The 16,949-nt window shown below is 44.0% G+C and overlaps 2 protein-coding genes across 4 annotated transcripts; one reads left to right on the top strand and one right to left on the bottom strand.

Annotated features, from left to right (window-relative positions):
- Window positions 1-1,346: 1,346 nt before the first annotated feature.
- Window positions 1,347-4,291, top strand: LOC116619189. 2 transcript variants are annotated; one of them, XM_048727768.1, is made up of 7 exons: window positions 1,347-1,644; window positions 1,734-1,824; window positions 1,895-1,977; window positions 2,061-2,123; window positions 2,667-2,750; window positions 3,139-3,261; window positions 3,747-4,291. In XM_048727768.1, the coding sequence occupies exons 2-7, from the start codon at window positions 1,752-1,754 to the stop codon at window positions 4,035-4,037; spliced, it is 717 nt and encodes a 238-aa protein (XP_048583725.1). In that variant the 5' UTR covers window positions 1,347-1,644; window positions 1,734-1,751; the 3' UTR covers window positions 4,038-4,291. The 2 variants fall into 2 exon arrangements, with proteins under 2 accessions (XP_048583725.1, XP_048583726.1); XM_048727769.1 differs by lacking the exon at window positions 1,895-1,977 and having other exon boundaries at window positions 1,734-1,820.
- A 3,047-nt stretch (window positions 4,292-7,338) lies between these two features.
- On the bottom strand, window positions 7,339-12,809 carry LOC116605696 (fucolectin). Of its 2 annotated transcripts, none has more exons than XM_048728199.1 (5): window positions 12,539-12,809; window positions 12,252-12,329; window positions 10,187-10,400; window positions 8,678-8,910; window positions 7,339-8,440 (listed from the first exon to the last, which is right to left on the bottom strand). In XM_048728199.1, exons 1-5 carry the CDS (start codon window positions 12,576-12,578, stop codon window positions 8,172-8,174), a joined length of 834 nt encoding a protein of 277 aa, XP_048584156.1. In that variant the 5' UTR covers window positions 12,579-12,809; the 3' UTR covers window positions 7,339-8,171. The 2 variants fall into 2 exon arrangements, with proteins under 2 accessions (XP_048584156.1, XP_048584157.1); XM_048728200.1 differs by having other exon boundaries at window positions 12,435-12,539.
- Between the last annotated feature and the right edge of the window lie 4,140 nt (window positions 12,810-16,949).

Here is a 16,949-nt window from a genome sequence, read left to right as displayed (position 1 = left end):
TCCCAAGACCCTTAGAGAAAAGCTTGCACAATGTAATGTTCTGGGGAATTGTGATATCTCCTCCCATTTAATCCTTCAGTATCATTAAATCCTCAAGTATCATTATTTTACCCAGGTTCTCTAACATAGGTTTGCTCAATTATATTGCAGATCGAATCAAGAGGGGCACGCAGCTACTCAAACAAGAAAAATAGACCTGTGGATCCAGTAAGTCGGTTGGGGGATATCTCATCAATAGAAGCATTTCAATTTTATATTTTTAACATCTCAAAATTATCTTCAACAAGTTTGACTGAAAGGCATAGCAATAAGCGCAATGAAAAGTGTGTCCTAATTCACTGCCAGCATCCCTGAAAAATCAACCTATAGACTGATTCAGTTATCTCTTGTGACAAGCTATGAATCAGCACAAGGTTGAAAGTATGTAGTATGCCTCTGTAAAAATGAGAAGTTGCGCTGAAATTTCAAGCATTAGCCCTTCAGAGCAGGGGCTCCTTTTTTGCTCCAACGAAGGTCTAACACTTACTTTTTCAGCCTTGTCTGGATTCATAACTTGTCTACACCAAGCCTTCACAGACCATCTAGTTTTTCTACAGCTTGTTTGTAGTTTTTCTAGTTATGACATCTGTCACAGTTTGTAGGGCTCTGTTTCGAAATTTGACAACCACCTATTATAAATGTAACACTTTCAAGGGGGGTAGAGCTTGCCTCAAAGCTAACAGATATCCAAACGGTCAGATTTAAGCCTTTTTTTGTTTCCGTAGCTGCAATGCTCCCCAAGAGAAATGTTGATAAAAAAGCATCTGAAAAGCTTAAAACAGTAAAATGGTAGTTGATAAGAAACTGCTACATTACAATGTATATCCTTCCCCCCCCCAAAAAAAAAAATATAAATAAAAAATTACATATTTATCAGCTATTTTCATAACTGATCTAAAAATTCAGTGGGGGTTCTGCTTTCTGAATTTTTAAAGTGCTCTGTGCATCTGTACTCTAAAGTGATGGTTCTCAATAAGACTCAAACAAAAGCACAGTGCATGTAACTTACTAATTCTCACTAAAATACAAGAGCAAGCGCAAGAGAATCCAACTGTTTAACCTTCTTGCACTTGTGTCTGGCTGATTCTCACTTGTGTTGCGCATGTGTTGTGCTTGCTCTTGCATCCAGTGTGAACCAAACTTAAAAGACACGCTAGGTGATGTCACACCATGTTATAGACAACTGTCGCACATCTTGGCTGCTGCATACTTTTTTGTTTATGGCAATCAGGTGCATACACAAGGAGGCTTTCCCACATGGTTCATGTGAACCCCCTGCCCCCCCCCCCCCCCCAAGTACACACCTTCTGTTACACCATCTGTTTGTCCGATAGAAGACAGATGCACCAAAAAGAGATCCATTTCCTAATTGTTTTTAAAGGGTAAGTTGAAACGTGAGTGGGAGGCCCTAAAGGCAGTTAACAAAAGTTTAAAAGAAGATTTGAAGCAGGTAGGCTAAAATACAAATGTACAATTTTTTTGCTATTTTCTAGTGTCTTACTGTGGTTGGCATTACTTCACAGGTGAATAATTTGCTCTCAAAGGCTGAACAAGAAAGAGATGAACTGAAGAGAAAAACCAGATTTAAGAGAAGAGTTAAAGAGAGTAAGCTAAAAACATATTTTCAAAATTTAAAACAAATTCCAGCTTTTCTTTACTAAGTGCATAATAGTGATTGGCATTTGTTTCTTTAGGTAAAGAATACACTCTCGATGACTGAAAAAGAAAGAGACGAACTGAAAAGTAAAATGAACACAGGCTTAAAAGAAGAGTTAATGGAGGTAAAGCTGAGACTGTTACAAATTACAAATTTCTGCTTTCCTCATTTCTAGTGCCTTAAAGGTTTCTGCATTTGAGAATTTACTGTCAAAGACTAAACAAGAAAGAGACGAACTGAAAAGAAAAGCAGCCACAGGTTTAAAGGAAGAGTTTACGGAAGTAAGCTTAAAACATTCAAAAAATAATAAATTTCCACTTTTCAAACGTTATAGTACCTCACAGATGTTGGCATTCGTTCTTAGGTAAATAATTTACTCTTAAAGACTGAAAATGAAAGAGATGAACTGAAAAGAAGAGTTAACAAGGTGATGTTATTTTTTTTTAAACTTGTGCCATTATGCGCTTGAGGTTTTCTGTATACCAGACCCTGAATTCTATAAACCACAAAATACCAAATATACCTCCTCCCCCCCCCCCTAAAAAAACCCCCTAACACCCTGACAAATTCTGTATCCAAAAAATACTAGGGAAAAGTAGGTAAAATATTACACTATTGCTAATATCGACATATCTAAAACTCTGTTAGGCCCTAAAACTTTTCAAGCCCATGTCTACGACCACTTAAAATGACAGTTAACTTTCAGGTATTCTGAATAAGGAATTAAAAATTGCATAGGAATTGATTAGTTTCCATATATGCGACTTGCCGCATTTAGCAAACCTGAATTTTTTTGGTGATCTCCTTCAATAAATTGTGCTTTAAGTGTATGGTTTACTTGGTAGCTTCAATGCTTTGACCTTCTTAAAAAATAATTATTTAATCTGGCAGTAGGTTATTCTCTGGCAAATGTTTATTTTTATTTTGAGGACTGCTTCAGTTCAGACATCAACCTGTGTTTTAATTTCAGCTTGTGCTTGGGATCAAGGGATGTTGGGAGAGGAACGACGAGCTGCAAAGGAAAGAAATAGAAAAACAGCGCCAACACGAGAGAGTAAGGACAACAGATGAGTGACGCTATGTTATTATAATATAATAACATCCAATCAATTGCCTCATATTCTTTATTCCATGCTGCAAAAACGTCAGAGGGAAAACTGTAAAAAAACATCATCTGAGATTCTTGGATGAATTGCCTAATAAAGAACCTGGTAGCCCGAAGAATCTGTTTTTATAGCGAAAAACCGGTCTCGAGCGATTTGTAGCCGCCATCTTGGATTTTGAGCGAATTTAAAAACGGGTTTTCATTTTTGCTCTAAATCCAAGATGGCGGCAACAAAAAATACCGGGTAAACGCCTACATTACAGGCTAAAAACCTGTGAGATTCACACATTTCTCACTCTCCAGTAGAGACTAAACTAAGGTGAAACATTCTCTTCAGGAACTACAAGCACTTAACGGAAAGGTAGAAAAACTCAAAGGTCTTCTTGTGAAAGCTCTTCTGGAACAGGAACCTAAGGTGCAGTCAAGAAGTGGCTCCGGGACAACATGTGTCCCATACCAGGTAAAAGATACACAGCAGCTAGGGGATACTCTCAAGATCTCGATACAGAGAAATTCAGAAATGATCCTAAAAGATACCATTACCTATGCGATAACGGCCATGAATTTTCTAAGCATTCTCTAAATACAAGACTCCTGTTTTTGAGTTATTCACGAACCAGGATTAGGCCCATAACCAGGGTTTTTCTTGGGGTGGGGGTGGGGGGTGTGAAATCCGAAAAAGTGGACCTCATTTTTCGGGGGGGGGGGGGGGGGGGGGGGGGGGGGGTCGGGGAGGGGGTGAATTTTCTGGTTCAACCCCGAAAGACCAAAAAGGGATTCATTTATGCCAGTATGCCAGATGTTTCTTATCGGATTTGGCTACCAAAAAGTTTCATAGTTCTGTCTACAAAAACCCCCTGCATCCCCCCCCCCCCCCACCTCTGGGTACGGGCCCGGGTAAAGTATATTGGAATGATTAACGTTTTAGTTAATTTTTGTTTATAGAGCCTTGAAAATGCTTCAGGCTGCTTGCAAGATGTGGGGAGTCAACAAAGTGATATAAGTGTGATGAACATCTGTGATTCTACGGTAAAGGAACAAGCAAAGCAAGCCTTTGGGAATTGTATCTCACTGGGCGATATTAAAGAAGAGGCCGAAATGTTTGATTTGCAGAGTATTGTCGAGCAGGCATCAATGGAAACGCAGCAACCAAGTAGTGATATGTACTTAGCCGGTCATACAAAAGCACATGAAATACAGTTACAATGTATAAAACTCGGCGCGTACCCAGAATAGGCTGAGGGGCGGGGGTGGGTGGGGGGTGCGCAGTCATAAGTATCATAAAAAGCGTAGGATTTGAAGATTCCTTTATATGAAATGGCCCACTTTTTGGCGGCCAAAGGGGGAGGGGTGCACCTTGTCTTGCTCCTTGCGTAGTCTGGGAATTGTCAACCAGCAATCATCCTTAGAGGGCCTCAATGGGGATAACCGTTATACCGTTAGCTGGAAAATGGCAAAAATATAAGCGTTTAGCGTGAATTTGAGAAAAATTACTGTCAACTGAAAAAATAACGGTAATAGTAAAACGCCTATTTTCTTAATTGGTAAACGTAAAAAAACCTACGTTAACCGAAGATCAGGTAACTAGGGCAGTTTCCCAATGGCTATAGTTATAGACTATAACTATAATAGCAGTAAATCTTGTTAGTGTTAAGAAATTCAATTCTATGGTTTAGAAAGCTTCCTCATTTGTGACATACTTATCAACTTATGAACACTTAATAAGTTGTAGTTAGAGAACCGAACGCCTTAAATTGCAGGGATCAGCTCCCATTTGGGAATAATATATTATTGTTTGCATAACTAGTTATAGATATTAGCCAAAACTTAAAAGATGTATTATGGTTACAAGCCATACCAGTTAAAGGAGTTTTACAAAAGTGCCTGCCTTAGCTTTGTGGAAACTTCAACTTGACGCGTTTTCAAGAAACCGTTAAGATATTTCATTGAAAATAATTTTTTTAATTGTACTTTTGAAATTGAAATCTATGCCGTTTTCAAAAAGACCAACTGTATAAGTTTAACCATTAAAAAGTTACATATATTTACCTTATATATAAAACTATATATATTTTTATTACAAATATTCTAAATTTATATATACAGCATATTGTATCAAATCTTAACTACAATTTGATCATGTGATGGTAAATAATGATGTTATAAAACAGATAACAACAGGCCCGCACCAAGGGGGGTGCAGGGGGTACCCCCCCCACACACACACACACACAACGGCCGAAAGTCCCTTTTTGGGTACGGGCCTGAACAAGGAAATATAAAAGCCCCTTGCATCAAATTTTTGTTTCTTGCTAATCCTGAGATGAAGAATAGGTATAGAGCGTTAATGATCGAGATATAGGACGTTACAGAAGTAATATCCTTGTGTTGTTATTATTAATATTAATTATTATTATTATTATCAATAATACTTCCCTTCGCATCATTTCCCCAAATACCTCTTATGATGAAGCCCTTTCCTTTGCCCAGCTCTAACTTGAGAAACAGGCGAACTAATGCTTGCAAGATCTTTGTTAAAAAGTCTAAACATAACATTTTAAATAATCTTGTGAGACGTCCTTCTGTTATTACACATAAATACAATCTAAGATCTGGCCGCCGGACTTGCTACCCGTCGGTTGGCTCCACCAACGGACTCGAGCACTGCGTCACTGAAATAACAGTTACAACGACACATGCGTTTTTTTCCCATTATTTATTGCTGGCTGTTTAATTGTTACTGACAGACCCGTAATTCAGTGTATACTCCCCCTAGAAGCATTAAAAAATATATATATATAATGTATCACATTCCCAAATGCACAATGTGGTAACAAGGACACTAAATAACATCTGGAATGTAGAAACAAACGTTATGTCACACTAGTTTATAGTATCTGAAACTTTAGTCGGGCCAAAAATATATATAGTGTCCACAAGAGATGGACAGTTTGGGATATTCAATGGTTCCCATGCATTATTATACACGAAACATGTGGGTGTGGTGGTACTTATATCTGGAAAAAGGTACAAGTGGCATACGGCTGACAATTTATCATATGAAGAAAACGTTGTCGTTTTGAGGGACTGGTAAGAAGGTCTCTTGATTTCTTTTCCGGTACCTTTTTTTCTGACCAAAGATGGTCACAGTCACTGTTTTTCTCTTCTGATTACAAGCCATAATGTTAACGAAGCACCTGCGGTACGGTAACCTTAAAAATTTCAAGAATCATGTAGTTTTTCCAAAAACAACGAGAAAACAAAAGTTATGATCGTATGCAGTGCCCCGAAATTACGTGAACTACAAAAATCTGGAAGCAATCTAGAAGTCCAATTTGACGGTAAGACTCTTGAAACTGTAACATCTACAAAATTACTTGGGGTGCAAATAGAAAACACGCTATCATGGAAGAAGCACAGCCGATATGTCTCCCAAAAGATCCGGAAACGCCTGGGGCTTCTACGTAGAACAAAGCACTTCCTGTCAATGACAGCAAGAAAAATGTTTTTCAATGTTCTAATACAGCCTCTAATGGATTACTGTATAACAGTTTGGTGGATAATCTCATAGAGCACGACAATACGATACTCTTACTTCAAAAACGGGCAGCACGAATAATAGCTGACAAGAAATGGTACGATCACTCGATGGCGCTATTTGAAGAACTCAACATAGAGCCTTTCACTAAACGAGCTAGGAGAATCAAGTTTACAATGGTCCTTAATGTAATGGCTTCAGACCACCTCATGGCTAAATTCAAGAGATTTGCTGACGTTCACTTAAAGAACACTCGCCAAGCAAAAAACGATCTCGTGTTACCGAGGATAAAACATAATTATGGAAAGAGAACATTCGAGTACAGCGGCGCAAAACTCTGGAACTCGCTCCCACGAGAGACAAAGGAGTGTCGATCCGTTGGCTCCTTTGCTATGGCTCTCCAAAAATTAAAATTGTAAATTCATGTATATAGATAATGTAAATAGATAATGTAAATAGATAGTGTATATAGATAATGTAAATAGATAATGTATATAGATTTTTCCCAGTTCACCTAAATATCACTTTATTTATTTTTGTTTTCCCTGAGGGCCACGTGTAAATTATCTGTTTATATATTAAGTGTTACCCCTAATAAAAATCTATCCATCCATCCATCCATCCATCCATCCATCCATCCATCCATCCATCCATCCATCCATCCATCCATCCATCCATCCATCCATCCACCCATCCAGCCATCTACCCACCCACCCACTCTTGATATGAAAGCAGGGGCGGATCTAGGGGTGCCCCCACCTATTTTTTTTTCAGATCCTTATATAGCAAGAAATATGAGGAAATCCCGGGAAGAACAATTAATCCGGGTCCTTCTTTCTGAAATTTCTTGCTACCCTGGAACTTTTGGATCCTTCCCTGTGAAGCTCCTTGCTGGGAGGTACCATTGGATATTCAATGGTTCTCATACATTTCGTACCACGTGGGTAAGTTGGTACAAGTGACATAAGGGGTGGGGGTGCAATTTATAAAATTCCTTGCTGGGTGATTCCATGGGATGTTTATTAATGGCTCTAAGTACTCATCACTATGAGTGAGAGTTACACAAGTTGGAATGCATGCTACCTTGCGCGGAATCCTCTTATATTTTATGTGCTTTAGGTTCTTATGATATTACATCATTAGTTCTACTTAAAATCTCTCTAGTCGCGTTATTGGAATACTAAAGAAGTGGTCACTAAGATCAGCCATGTACCAGTTCGGTTGACCTGCTATTAATGCTAAAAATTCTAACAATTGATACTTTGCCAGCGTATGATGTTTCCATATACACTCTTTTTTTTATATGACAGTATTACTTCTCAGTTGACGCTGGGCTGTTCTTATTTTTGGAGAATTTCAAGGTTGAAAAATGAATGTTTGTTGATTATTTAGTTTTTGGCTTTTGTATGTGCTTGAAGTATATGAAAAGAAGTAAGGCTCTAAGGTTAGGCGGATGGGGACGGGTAGTAAGGGCGCTTCTCCGCCATTTCTGAGCGGATTGGTGTGTTATGTTGGGAAGGTTGCTATTATGAACTCAATTCGGTTTGACACTTTAAAATGCATCAAACGAAAATATATTTTGCTAATATATGCGGCCTGGCACGTTCTCGGAATGTTCTTAGAGTTTGGTGAAACCTCGGGCCTGAAGATTGCATTTTGTGAAAGATCTCGGCGATAATCGGCGCGACTTATCGACGCGCCTTTCGGATTGTAAAGCCGACAAAAAAAAACCTTGAGTGACATGATTATGGCTCAACATAAAATGCACGCGTTTAGAATGCTTCGGTGCTTAGAGTTCTTATGTGGTTGGATTTCTACTTTCTCGTGGTCCCTTATTCTCTTCTAACGTCCTTGATGAACACTACTCTCTCGTGATATTCAAAGAGACTGCCAGGCGCGAGACCCCCCGCGTGTTCAGCCTTCACATCGCTGAGCTGACAAACGCTTGCCGTGACGTCATAGTAGAAGGAGACGCAACCAGGATAAGTATTGCATTGCAATGCGCATAACCACAAAGGCAGTCCGCTGTCAAGCGTAGTGATGATGTGGCGAGGGAGGACGTGGCCGGCAAGATTTGAGTAGATTTTGTCAATGTGTTCCTCTGAAAAAAAGATGGACTACAATTTTCTGTTTTTGATTTGCCTTTTAGGGGCCGATTACATGATGAATTTCAGCCCGGGCTGGAAAACTCCTCCCGGGCTGAAAACTCCTTCATGTAACCGAAAGAGCAGTTTTACAAGTATTTGTGCGAGATACCGGGCTGGACTTTCAGCCTTCCTAAACGGGCTGAAATTCATCATGTAATCGGCCCCTTATTCTCCTCAAATTTGCACCTCACCTTCTATGAACGGATACACTTCAACTTCGCACAAAGTCACGCTCCTGTCGGGCCCTTGGATCCGGATGTTGACATAACGACCCTTAAGCAGGGTGTGGCAGGCGATGGACTTGGTCCCGCCTTGCGGGATGATATACGATGACCCACAACTAGGGTTGTCGTTGCCGTTATTCACAAGGCTATCACCGATGCGTATCTCAAAGTTGTCCAGTCGTTCGCCACAACAGTCGGCCCTGTTGGTAAGCAGCCACCATAATATATCATCCCAGGGCGTGTTAAAAGGACTGAAAGGGCGCACGCTGGTATAATTACTTTTTGTAATTTTCAGCTAGATGGGACCCTGGGGACCAGAGGCTCCGAGAGTTTTTCGAGCGAAGCGAGAATTACGACGAGCCCCATTTGAACCCCCGCCCCCTAGCATGCTGGGAAAATCGTATATTCAGCCTCTGAGCCCAGGGTAGCTAGATGGTCAATTTTCCCCGAATATCTTCTCTCATTACGGACTCCTTTTTTCTTATCGTTTTGTTGCCAAAGCTATAATTTCCCTTTTCTTTGTGGAGCCATACCTAGGGAAAGGGTTATACAGGGAAAATATGGTAGCAAACATACTCTATTTTAAATTTAAAGTACAACTAGCCTTAGATTCGACCAAATTTTAAGAACATGCTACTAAGAATACGCTGAGGCTCAGATAGCATAAAAATATTGAGGTTTTTTTTTATTCCTGATGCGTCCTAAAATGCAGAATCAAATTGGTAGAATGTTTTTTAGATGCAAAAAATAATTTCCAAAATACCGATTACGAAAGGCAAACAAGGCAAATACGCGCTCAAATTACCCTAAATTACAAATTACACTTTTGGGGCCGATTTTGCATAAAAATGGTCGAAACTTTCACAACAAACAGATACATTATCCAACTTTATGAAACAATTGTCACTTTAGTCATATCTAAAAGAAATTCGGCTAATTACCGCAGGGTGTTAATTAAGCCGAAAATGCCCATTTTCGCTCTAGAGCAAACGCGTTTCAATCTAACCCAATATAAATTCAGTTTATAATACCTAAGGATAAAATAAAACTTTTTATCAGAGTGCGCCAAAAAAAATATTGAAATGCGACAAATTAGTTACGAAAAATCAAAATTCAAATTTCGCTTTAGATTATTCCGCGATGAAAAATGAATCGATGGCGCACTCTGATGAAAAGTTTCTAAATAATGTCTAGTTTTTGACTGCCAGGTTTCAGTTCGATCGAATAAATCCTGATACAGATAGAGCGTATTTTGTGAGTCTTTGTATCTTTGTCTCGAGTTGAATCCAGGCAATTTAGCGCTTACATACTCAAACGCTCGTGGTGTTTACATCTTGTCAAACCTGAGCCTGCTGTGTCGAAAACAGCGGGAAAGCATTGAAATACACGCTTTATAAGGCTAAAATGACCATATATAAAGGCAAGTTGTCTTTCCTTTAACACGGAAAGGGAGTGCTAAGGCGTCATTATTATTACCTATTCACAATAAAGAAGCGTAAAATGACGTAGCTCTTCTGTAGGTCGACCCTCCACCAAGGATTCGTTTGTCTTTTAGTCGATGTACATGACTTATCCATATAGTTGCCGTTTCTGATCCCATCCACGGCATGCTTTGAAAAACCATTGATGTCATCAAGGCTTGACTGATTGGTAGGTTTTCCCAACGCCACATTATTAGTTGTCGGGATTGCTATAAAATGCAAAATACATCAAAAATAGCCTTTAAAGAAGACAGAGAGACAGAGAGGAAAAAAAAAAACGAATAAAAGGGCGAAGGGAAATAGACAGACAGGTATACAGATGCTGGGTTTATAAAAAGGCGGAAGAATTTGTTGCGGAAACTGAAAAATCAACACCGCAACCGTTTGAGGATACATTGCATTAATAATGTCAGCTAGTTATTAAAAGAATGGACGTCAATTACACAGGAATGTCACACAGTAGGAACTGTGTGAGAGAAACCTCCCTCCACCATTTTAATTACTTCAAAGGACGTAAATAATAGGCCATCTCTGATGTTGAACTACCCTGTCACATGATCACGAACGTGCACAAACCAACACTTTTTTTATAAGAACGTCTTATTTTCAGTTGAGGCTGGGCCGTTCTCATTTTAAGGCTGAATATGTTTTAAACGATGTTCTTAAATTCTAGTGTATATAAGTATATAAAAACCCCATAAAATATTAGGAAGAAAATTACACTTAAGAATGACTTAAGAAGAAACATTTTTTTGCTATCTGAGCCTCGGCATGTTCTTAGCATGTTCTTAAAATTTGGTGAAATCTCAGGCTGGACGTTCTTATAAAAAAGGATCTTATAAAAAAAAGTATGTATTGACGCAGAAAGCAACGATTCTTGGTTTACTCCACACATTCTCTTGTACTATACGCTGGACTTGTGCATCTACACAACCACGTGACAAAGCCAAAAATCAAACAAAGGCTTTAGCCTTTGAAGTAGGTTTCATAATCATTCACTTTACTGATGTAATACCCGGAAACCCACCCTCGCAGGCGTTTTTAGGCAGGCGTCGCTCGCTCCCCCTCCATGAGCGAGCGATACCTGCCTAAAAACGCCTGCGAGGGAGGCTAGGAACTCACACAAAGTCTAATCCATGAAGTATTAATTAAATCCATGAAGTATTAATTAAAGCTTGAAACATATTATGTAAGCTAAAACACTTGAAAATTTTGAGATTTGCCTTAAAGTGAGTTAACATTGCCTTAAATGCACCATTTTCTCTCAAAATGTCAAACTCGCCAATGTTAGCTGTTTGGTAATATCTTATTTAGAGTGATGACGTCATCTAGCTTATCAAGTGACTCTTGCAAATCAATTTTCAAAATATTCTCCTTCGGTTGATATGCTATGAAAAATAACATATCGCATGTTTAAGAGAAGAAAAGTTTAATCTTCCGGTTCCAGTTCTCCCTCCCTCCCTCCCTCCCTCCCTCTCTCTCTCTCTCTCTCTCTCTCTCTATTGAATAAAAAGAACAACAAAGGTGTGGATGAAAGAGAGAGAGAGAGAGAGAGAGAGAGAGAGAGAGAGAGAGAGAGAGAGAGAGAGAGAGAGAGAGAGAGAGAGAGAGAGAGAGAGAGAGAGAGAGAGAGAGAGAGAGAGAGAGAGAGAGAGAGATGCTGGATAGCATGGGTGGGTGTGGGGCTTGAAAACTACGAAAATCGAGCCGAAAATGAGTCTAATATAGGGGACTTAGTAAAAGCTGTTTAACCAAAACAACCTCAACCTCGCGTCGACGAACCCATCTTATTTTGTTCCCGCATAAGAAAATCTTTTCAAAACTTTATCTCGGCTCCATCCTGGCTTCTTGTATCGAGAAAATAACGGCTAAAAAACATTCTTAAATAGACACAGGGAATCTTTGAAAAAAAAATATTGGCAATTGTGATGACATTTTGCCAAAATCCGCCTGGCGGCCAGTGATGAAAGGTGATCTAACAAAACACGTATCAAAGTCTCTTTATCTGTTTCGCTGTGGAACGTTTCTAAATAAAATTTATAGCCCTTGACGTTGCTTACCTCTGATCTGATGAGCAGTATTCATAACAAGCAGAAAGAGAGGCATCCACAACCATCCAATTCCTTCCACTATCATGTCTAAAATTGGAATGGCAAACTTTGTCAACTTTTAGGTGGCCAAAGAAAAAGCCGGGGTTGAACCAATCAGAGAAAAGCTAAAAGAATGAAAAACATATGTTTTGCCTTTGTTTGTAGAAGATTTGTCGCGCACTAAAATGTCTCACTAAAATGTTTCTCTGGGGGTGCGTTCAGAGTGGCCGTATTTTCGCCTTTCTTGGAATACGTACCTCGGCCAAAAATTGCTTGGGGCTGGCGTTGATAACGCATGTCAAACAACGGGGGGGACTGGGGGATTTCAGAGGAACTGGTGGGAGGCGTGGATCGCCCCTCCGGGCCTCCCAGCACCGCCTCCCGTCTTGGGCTTGGGAGACGCGAATCGTCCCTCCGAGCCCCCCAGCTCCGTCTCTATATATCGAGCGTATAATGTTTCACGTACATGAACAATCGGCAAAAGCTAATGTGGGCCAAATCGATTTCACGTACATAGATGATTTTGGCCAAATCGATTTCAGATAATGTTTCGCGTACATAAACAATCGGCAAAAGCTAATGTAGGCCAAATCGATTTCACGTACATAGATGGTTTTGGCCAAATCGATTTCAGATAATGTTTCGCGTACATAAACAATCGGCAAAAGCTAATGAAGGCCAAATCGATTTCACGTACATAAACAATCGGCAAAAGTTAATGTAGGCAAAATAGATTTCGCGAACACGAATAATCAATTAGGGGCAGGTGTTTCGCGTGCATGAATAATCAATTAGGGCCGGTGTTTCGCGTGCATGAATAATTAATTAGGCGTTGGGTTTTCAATTAGACATTCGTATGTCCTGTGGTATACCGAGCGTTCGAAGGATGGGGCGAGGAAAAGATTACTGCGGGTGGCTAAGGATCGGCCGCGCAAACACGTGCGGCCGGAAGTGCTTGGACACCTACTGCAAGGTGCACCTCCAAAGGCTCCGTAAGGGCAGCCCCCTCCCCGTGCCGTGCAGGGTCTGCGGCATAGGGACTCAGTCGGAGACGCGGCTGTGTCGCCCCTGCGGAGCAAATCGTGAAGGGCAGAGGATGCGCAGCATCGAGAGGCGCGCTCGGGAGTGGTTCGCACCCGTCCTATCTGACATCGCAGCGGTGCGGTGCGGTGCGGTCAATTAGAGATTGGGTGGCGCAGGGTTTACCCCAACTCTCAGTTAGAGACTGGGTGGCTCATGGTGTGCCCGAACATGGACGCCTACATAGAGGAGATTCTCGATAGCATGCGCGACAAAGAGGCGCCCGCCGTACTGGCAGGGCTGGTACAAAACATCCTGGACGAGGACATCCCCGACGATGTCAAACACAGGCTGCTTAAGCCGCTCGTACCGGAGAAGGTGTGGACGGAGGAGGTCTGGCGCGAGTTCGACCCTCTGCTGCCGCCCCGGCAGCAGGAGGGCCCGGAGAGCTTAGACCCCGAGACGTACTACTCTCTCTTCGTCGGCGGCGCCCATCTTCGGTTCCCAAGCGTGGATGCCACTCTACGGGGCCGAGACATAAGCGCCAGTGTTTACCAGGAGATGCGAGATCTTGGTGGGACAGGTGTGATTGCTCTAAAGCCGGTTGTGCGGGGGCCTGATATTAATGACGACGGCTCGGTGTGGTGGGTCTCGCACGAGCGAGAGTCTCTGCGGGCGAACGCAGTGCTTCCGCTGGTGCTCGAGATGGTAGACCCCGACCGGCGTTACAGACTCTTCACGGTCGTTGGTAAGGCCCCCGCAGAGCCATTGGCGCCAATCACAGAGGAGGAAGGGCGCTCGGAGCACAAGATCGGTGGATTGTTAGTCAAAAGGGGGGGCCAAATCGCAGTCGGCGCCCTGGAAGGCATCGATGCGGGTATTTGGGAGAAGGGGCGAGAGTACCTCGTCTACGTGAGATACGAGCTTCGACCTTTACCTGAGCAAAATGGTGAGCCTGGGCCAATGTTTGTGCGAGAGGGGGGTGACGCATTCGTTAACTGTGTTGTGAGCCGTGTTGCCGACTTCTTGAGGAACCGCGGCACCTCGCGCTCCCTTGGTCTAACCAAGACACGAGGCAAGATCCTCGAGCGATTTGACAAGAAGCTGGCCACCACGGGGTGCACCAAAGAGGACCTCTTTGAGATGGAAAGGAAGCTCGAGGTAAAGCTAGTAGCCGTGGACGCCCTGGGTAACGTCCTGTGGGACTCGGGGAAGTACGGGACTAAGACGAGGATCACCATCCCTTGCCACAATAACCACGCCTGGGCGGAGCTTCCGACTTAACCACCTGCGACCGCGAGCGTCCACGGCCTAGACTTCGAGGCTGAGAGGGAGCTTCGTTCGCTATGTCAGGGAATGCCAGCGCCTCGCGCTACCTGTGCCGCCGCAAAAACTCACGAGGCGAAGGTGCGAGAGGCGCTCATCCGCTTCATAAACAGGGCGATCCCCAGAAGCACGAGGATCTGGCTGTGTGGGCGTGTTATAGTCACGCACGAAGGCAAACTGTACCTATCGGGACAAGACGGATGGGCTATCGACAGGGCGTTTACAGACGAGACTGGACATGATCCTCAATGGCTCCCTGATGATCACCCAGCCTTCCAAGAGTACATCGAAGCTACGCACTCGATGGGCTGCGCAATAGGGTATCGCTTCAAGAAGTGGACCCAAAGAGAAAACATCAGGCCAACGCCTCCTAAATACAGGGACGTCTGGCGAGCGGCGCAGGTTGAGTCAAGAGTGTGAAATAGCAGGGAAAACTTAGGGGCGCATCCTCATGCTCACATCGACATGCGTGCGGCGTACCCAGGATGCGAGGACAGTGTCTTCGGCGGCGCCTCGGACGCCATTGATCTGGTACGGAAATACGGCTTCCCTACGAACGTGTATCGTATCGCGGATGTTGCGGGACGGCAATTGAGCGAGGTTCTTCAACTGACCGGGGCCATTCAGTTGACCGAGTGGGGGTTCTCTGAGGCCTGCCACCCCTACACTTCCGGGAGGGTAGGGCAGCACTTGGAACAAAACGAGGGCTGGATCACCACGCCAGAGCTCAAGGACCTGCTAGACTCGGGTGACCTCGCTATGGCCGCGGCGAGGGAGGTGTTGTATAGCGTCGGAAAAAAGGACTCCATCAAGTTCCCCCACTCCGGCCCCGGAGGCGAAGACTCGCAGGGTCGAGATCTCGCTGTGCGTTTCGTAGGCAAGTGCGCTCGCCATGGCGACGAGTCCTCAATCGTAGTCCGTGACCGTGAAGAAGCCGCGTATCTGACAAACCTCCTTGCGGGCACCGACCACTTACTTAACTTCGAGCATGCCGACGGGGCTCATCTGATCCAATACAAAGACGGAGTCCGGCGCTCACAATGGTACCACATCAGGGCCTTCGTCTTGGCGTACACAAACATAGCGTTGCGACGCATGTTGAGGCGGTTCCCTCGCGAAGACGTCCTCCGTGTGTGCACAGATGCCATATACGCAAAGGCGGTGCCCGGTGGTGTGAAGCTCTTGGAGCGAAATCCGAGGTATGGAGAGTGGCGCCACAAGAGGCCTGGGTACGAGTGGCGGCCCGAGGCGGCTTGGGGTCCGAAGAGGTCGGGGTGCTTGGCTAGGGAGCCAAGCACTGCGCCGAGTCTGCCGTGCAATCTGGTGGCCGCGACCTCTGCGAGGATGTATCTAGCCGGCCAGGGAGGATCGGGGAAGACCGAGTGGGTGGTGAGCATGTTCCGTGGCCGTAACGCTGTGGTGCTCACCCCCGAGAACGACCTCGCCCACGACCATCGCAACAACCCGCGCCTCGCGGTGAAGGCTCAAACCTACCACCACTACCTCTGCATACCAGCGGAGAAGCCGATAGAGGAGTGGAGACCTTCCGAGCTGGGGCACAAACTCGACCGTCTCGCAGAAGTAATCATCATTGACGAGTGCTGTAAGGTGCAGACTAAAGTGCTACGCGTCATCCTAGGGTATCTCGCCACGCGGCCGTGTCAGGTAGTGTGTTGTGGCGACTATGGACAGGTCCCGCCCTGGGGGGATAAAGAGGGGCCTCACGATATGCTCAAGGAGTGGGCACAAGGGAACATCCGCTGGTTCGAGTCCGACTACCGCTGCCTGTGTGAAGACTGCGGAAATCCGTACAGTACATGCGACTGCGGCTCTGCCGCCCTTTCCTCCAGGCTCCACGATATAAAGGGCCGGATTTGGTGTCAACAGCTTGAGGTGTTTCGAGAGGAGTGGGATGGGGTGGCGTTCGACGCGGCGATCGAGCGGGCCCACCCAAGCGATATGTGGGTGTGCTCGACCAACAAGATGGGGGCCCTTGTCCAGCAGCGATTGGTAGAGCACCACAAGAAAAACTACCCCCGACTGCCAGCAACCATCCGCTTTGACCCCGATCCTAGCGTCGCGCATCGTTATCGCAAGCAAGGACGGCCGGTGCTCGTGCCAGGCAAAAGGGGCGAGAAGGTCGACGCGTACAAAGGCACGGTAGTCGAGGTCCCTCTCGGCGTGGTCCTTAACGGGCTTCCCCTCGAGTGGAAGTACGCGGGTTGGGGGACAGTCCACCAGGTGCAGGGCAAGACCATCCAGAACCCAAGACGTCTGTTTATCATAGACCACAGCTTAGAGGGCTGGATCACGAATGCTGTG

The sequence above is a fragment of the Nematostella vectensis genome, chromosome 5 (assembly GCF_932526225.1).
Source record: "Nematostella vectensis chromosome 5, jaNemVect1.1, whole genome shotgun sequence".
NCBI classification, from domain to species: Eukaryota; Metazoa; Cnidaria; class Anthozoa; order Actiniaria; family Edwardsiidae; genus Nematostella; species Nematostella vectensis.
This window is presented reverse-complemented; position numbering and strand designations above follow the sequence as displayed.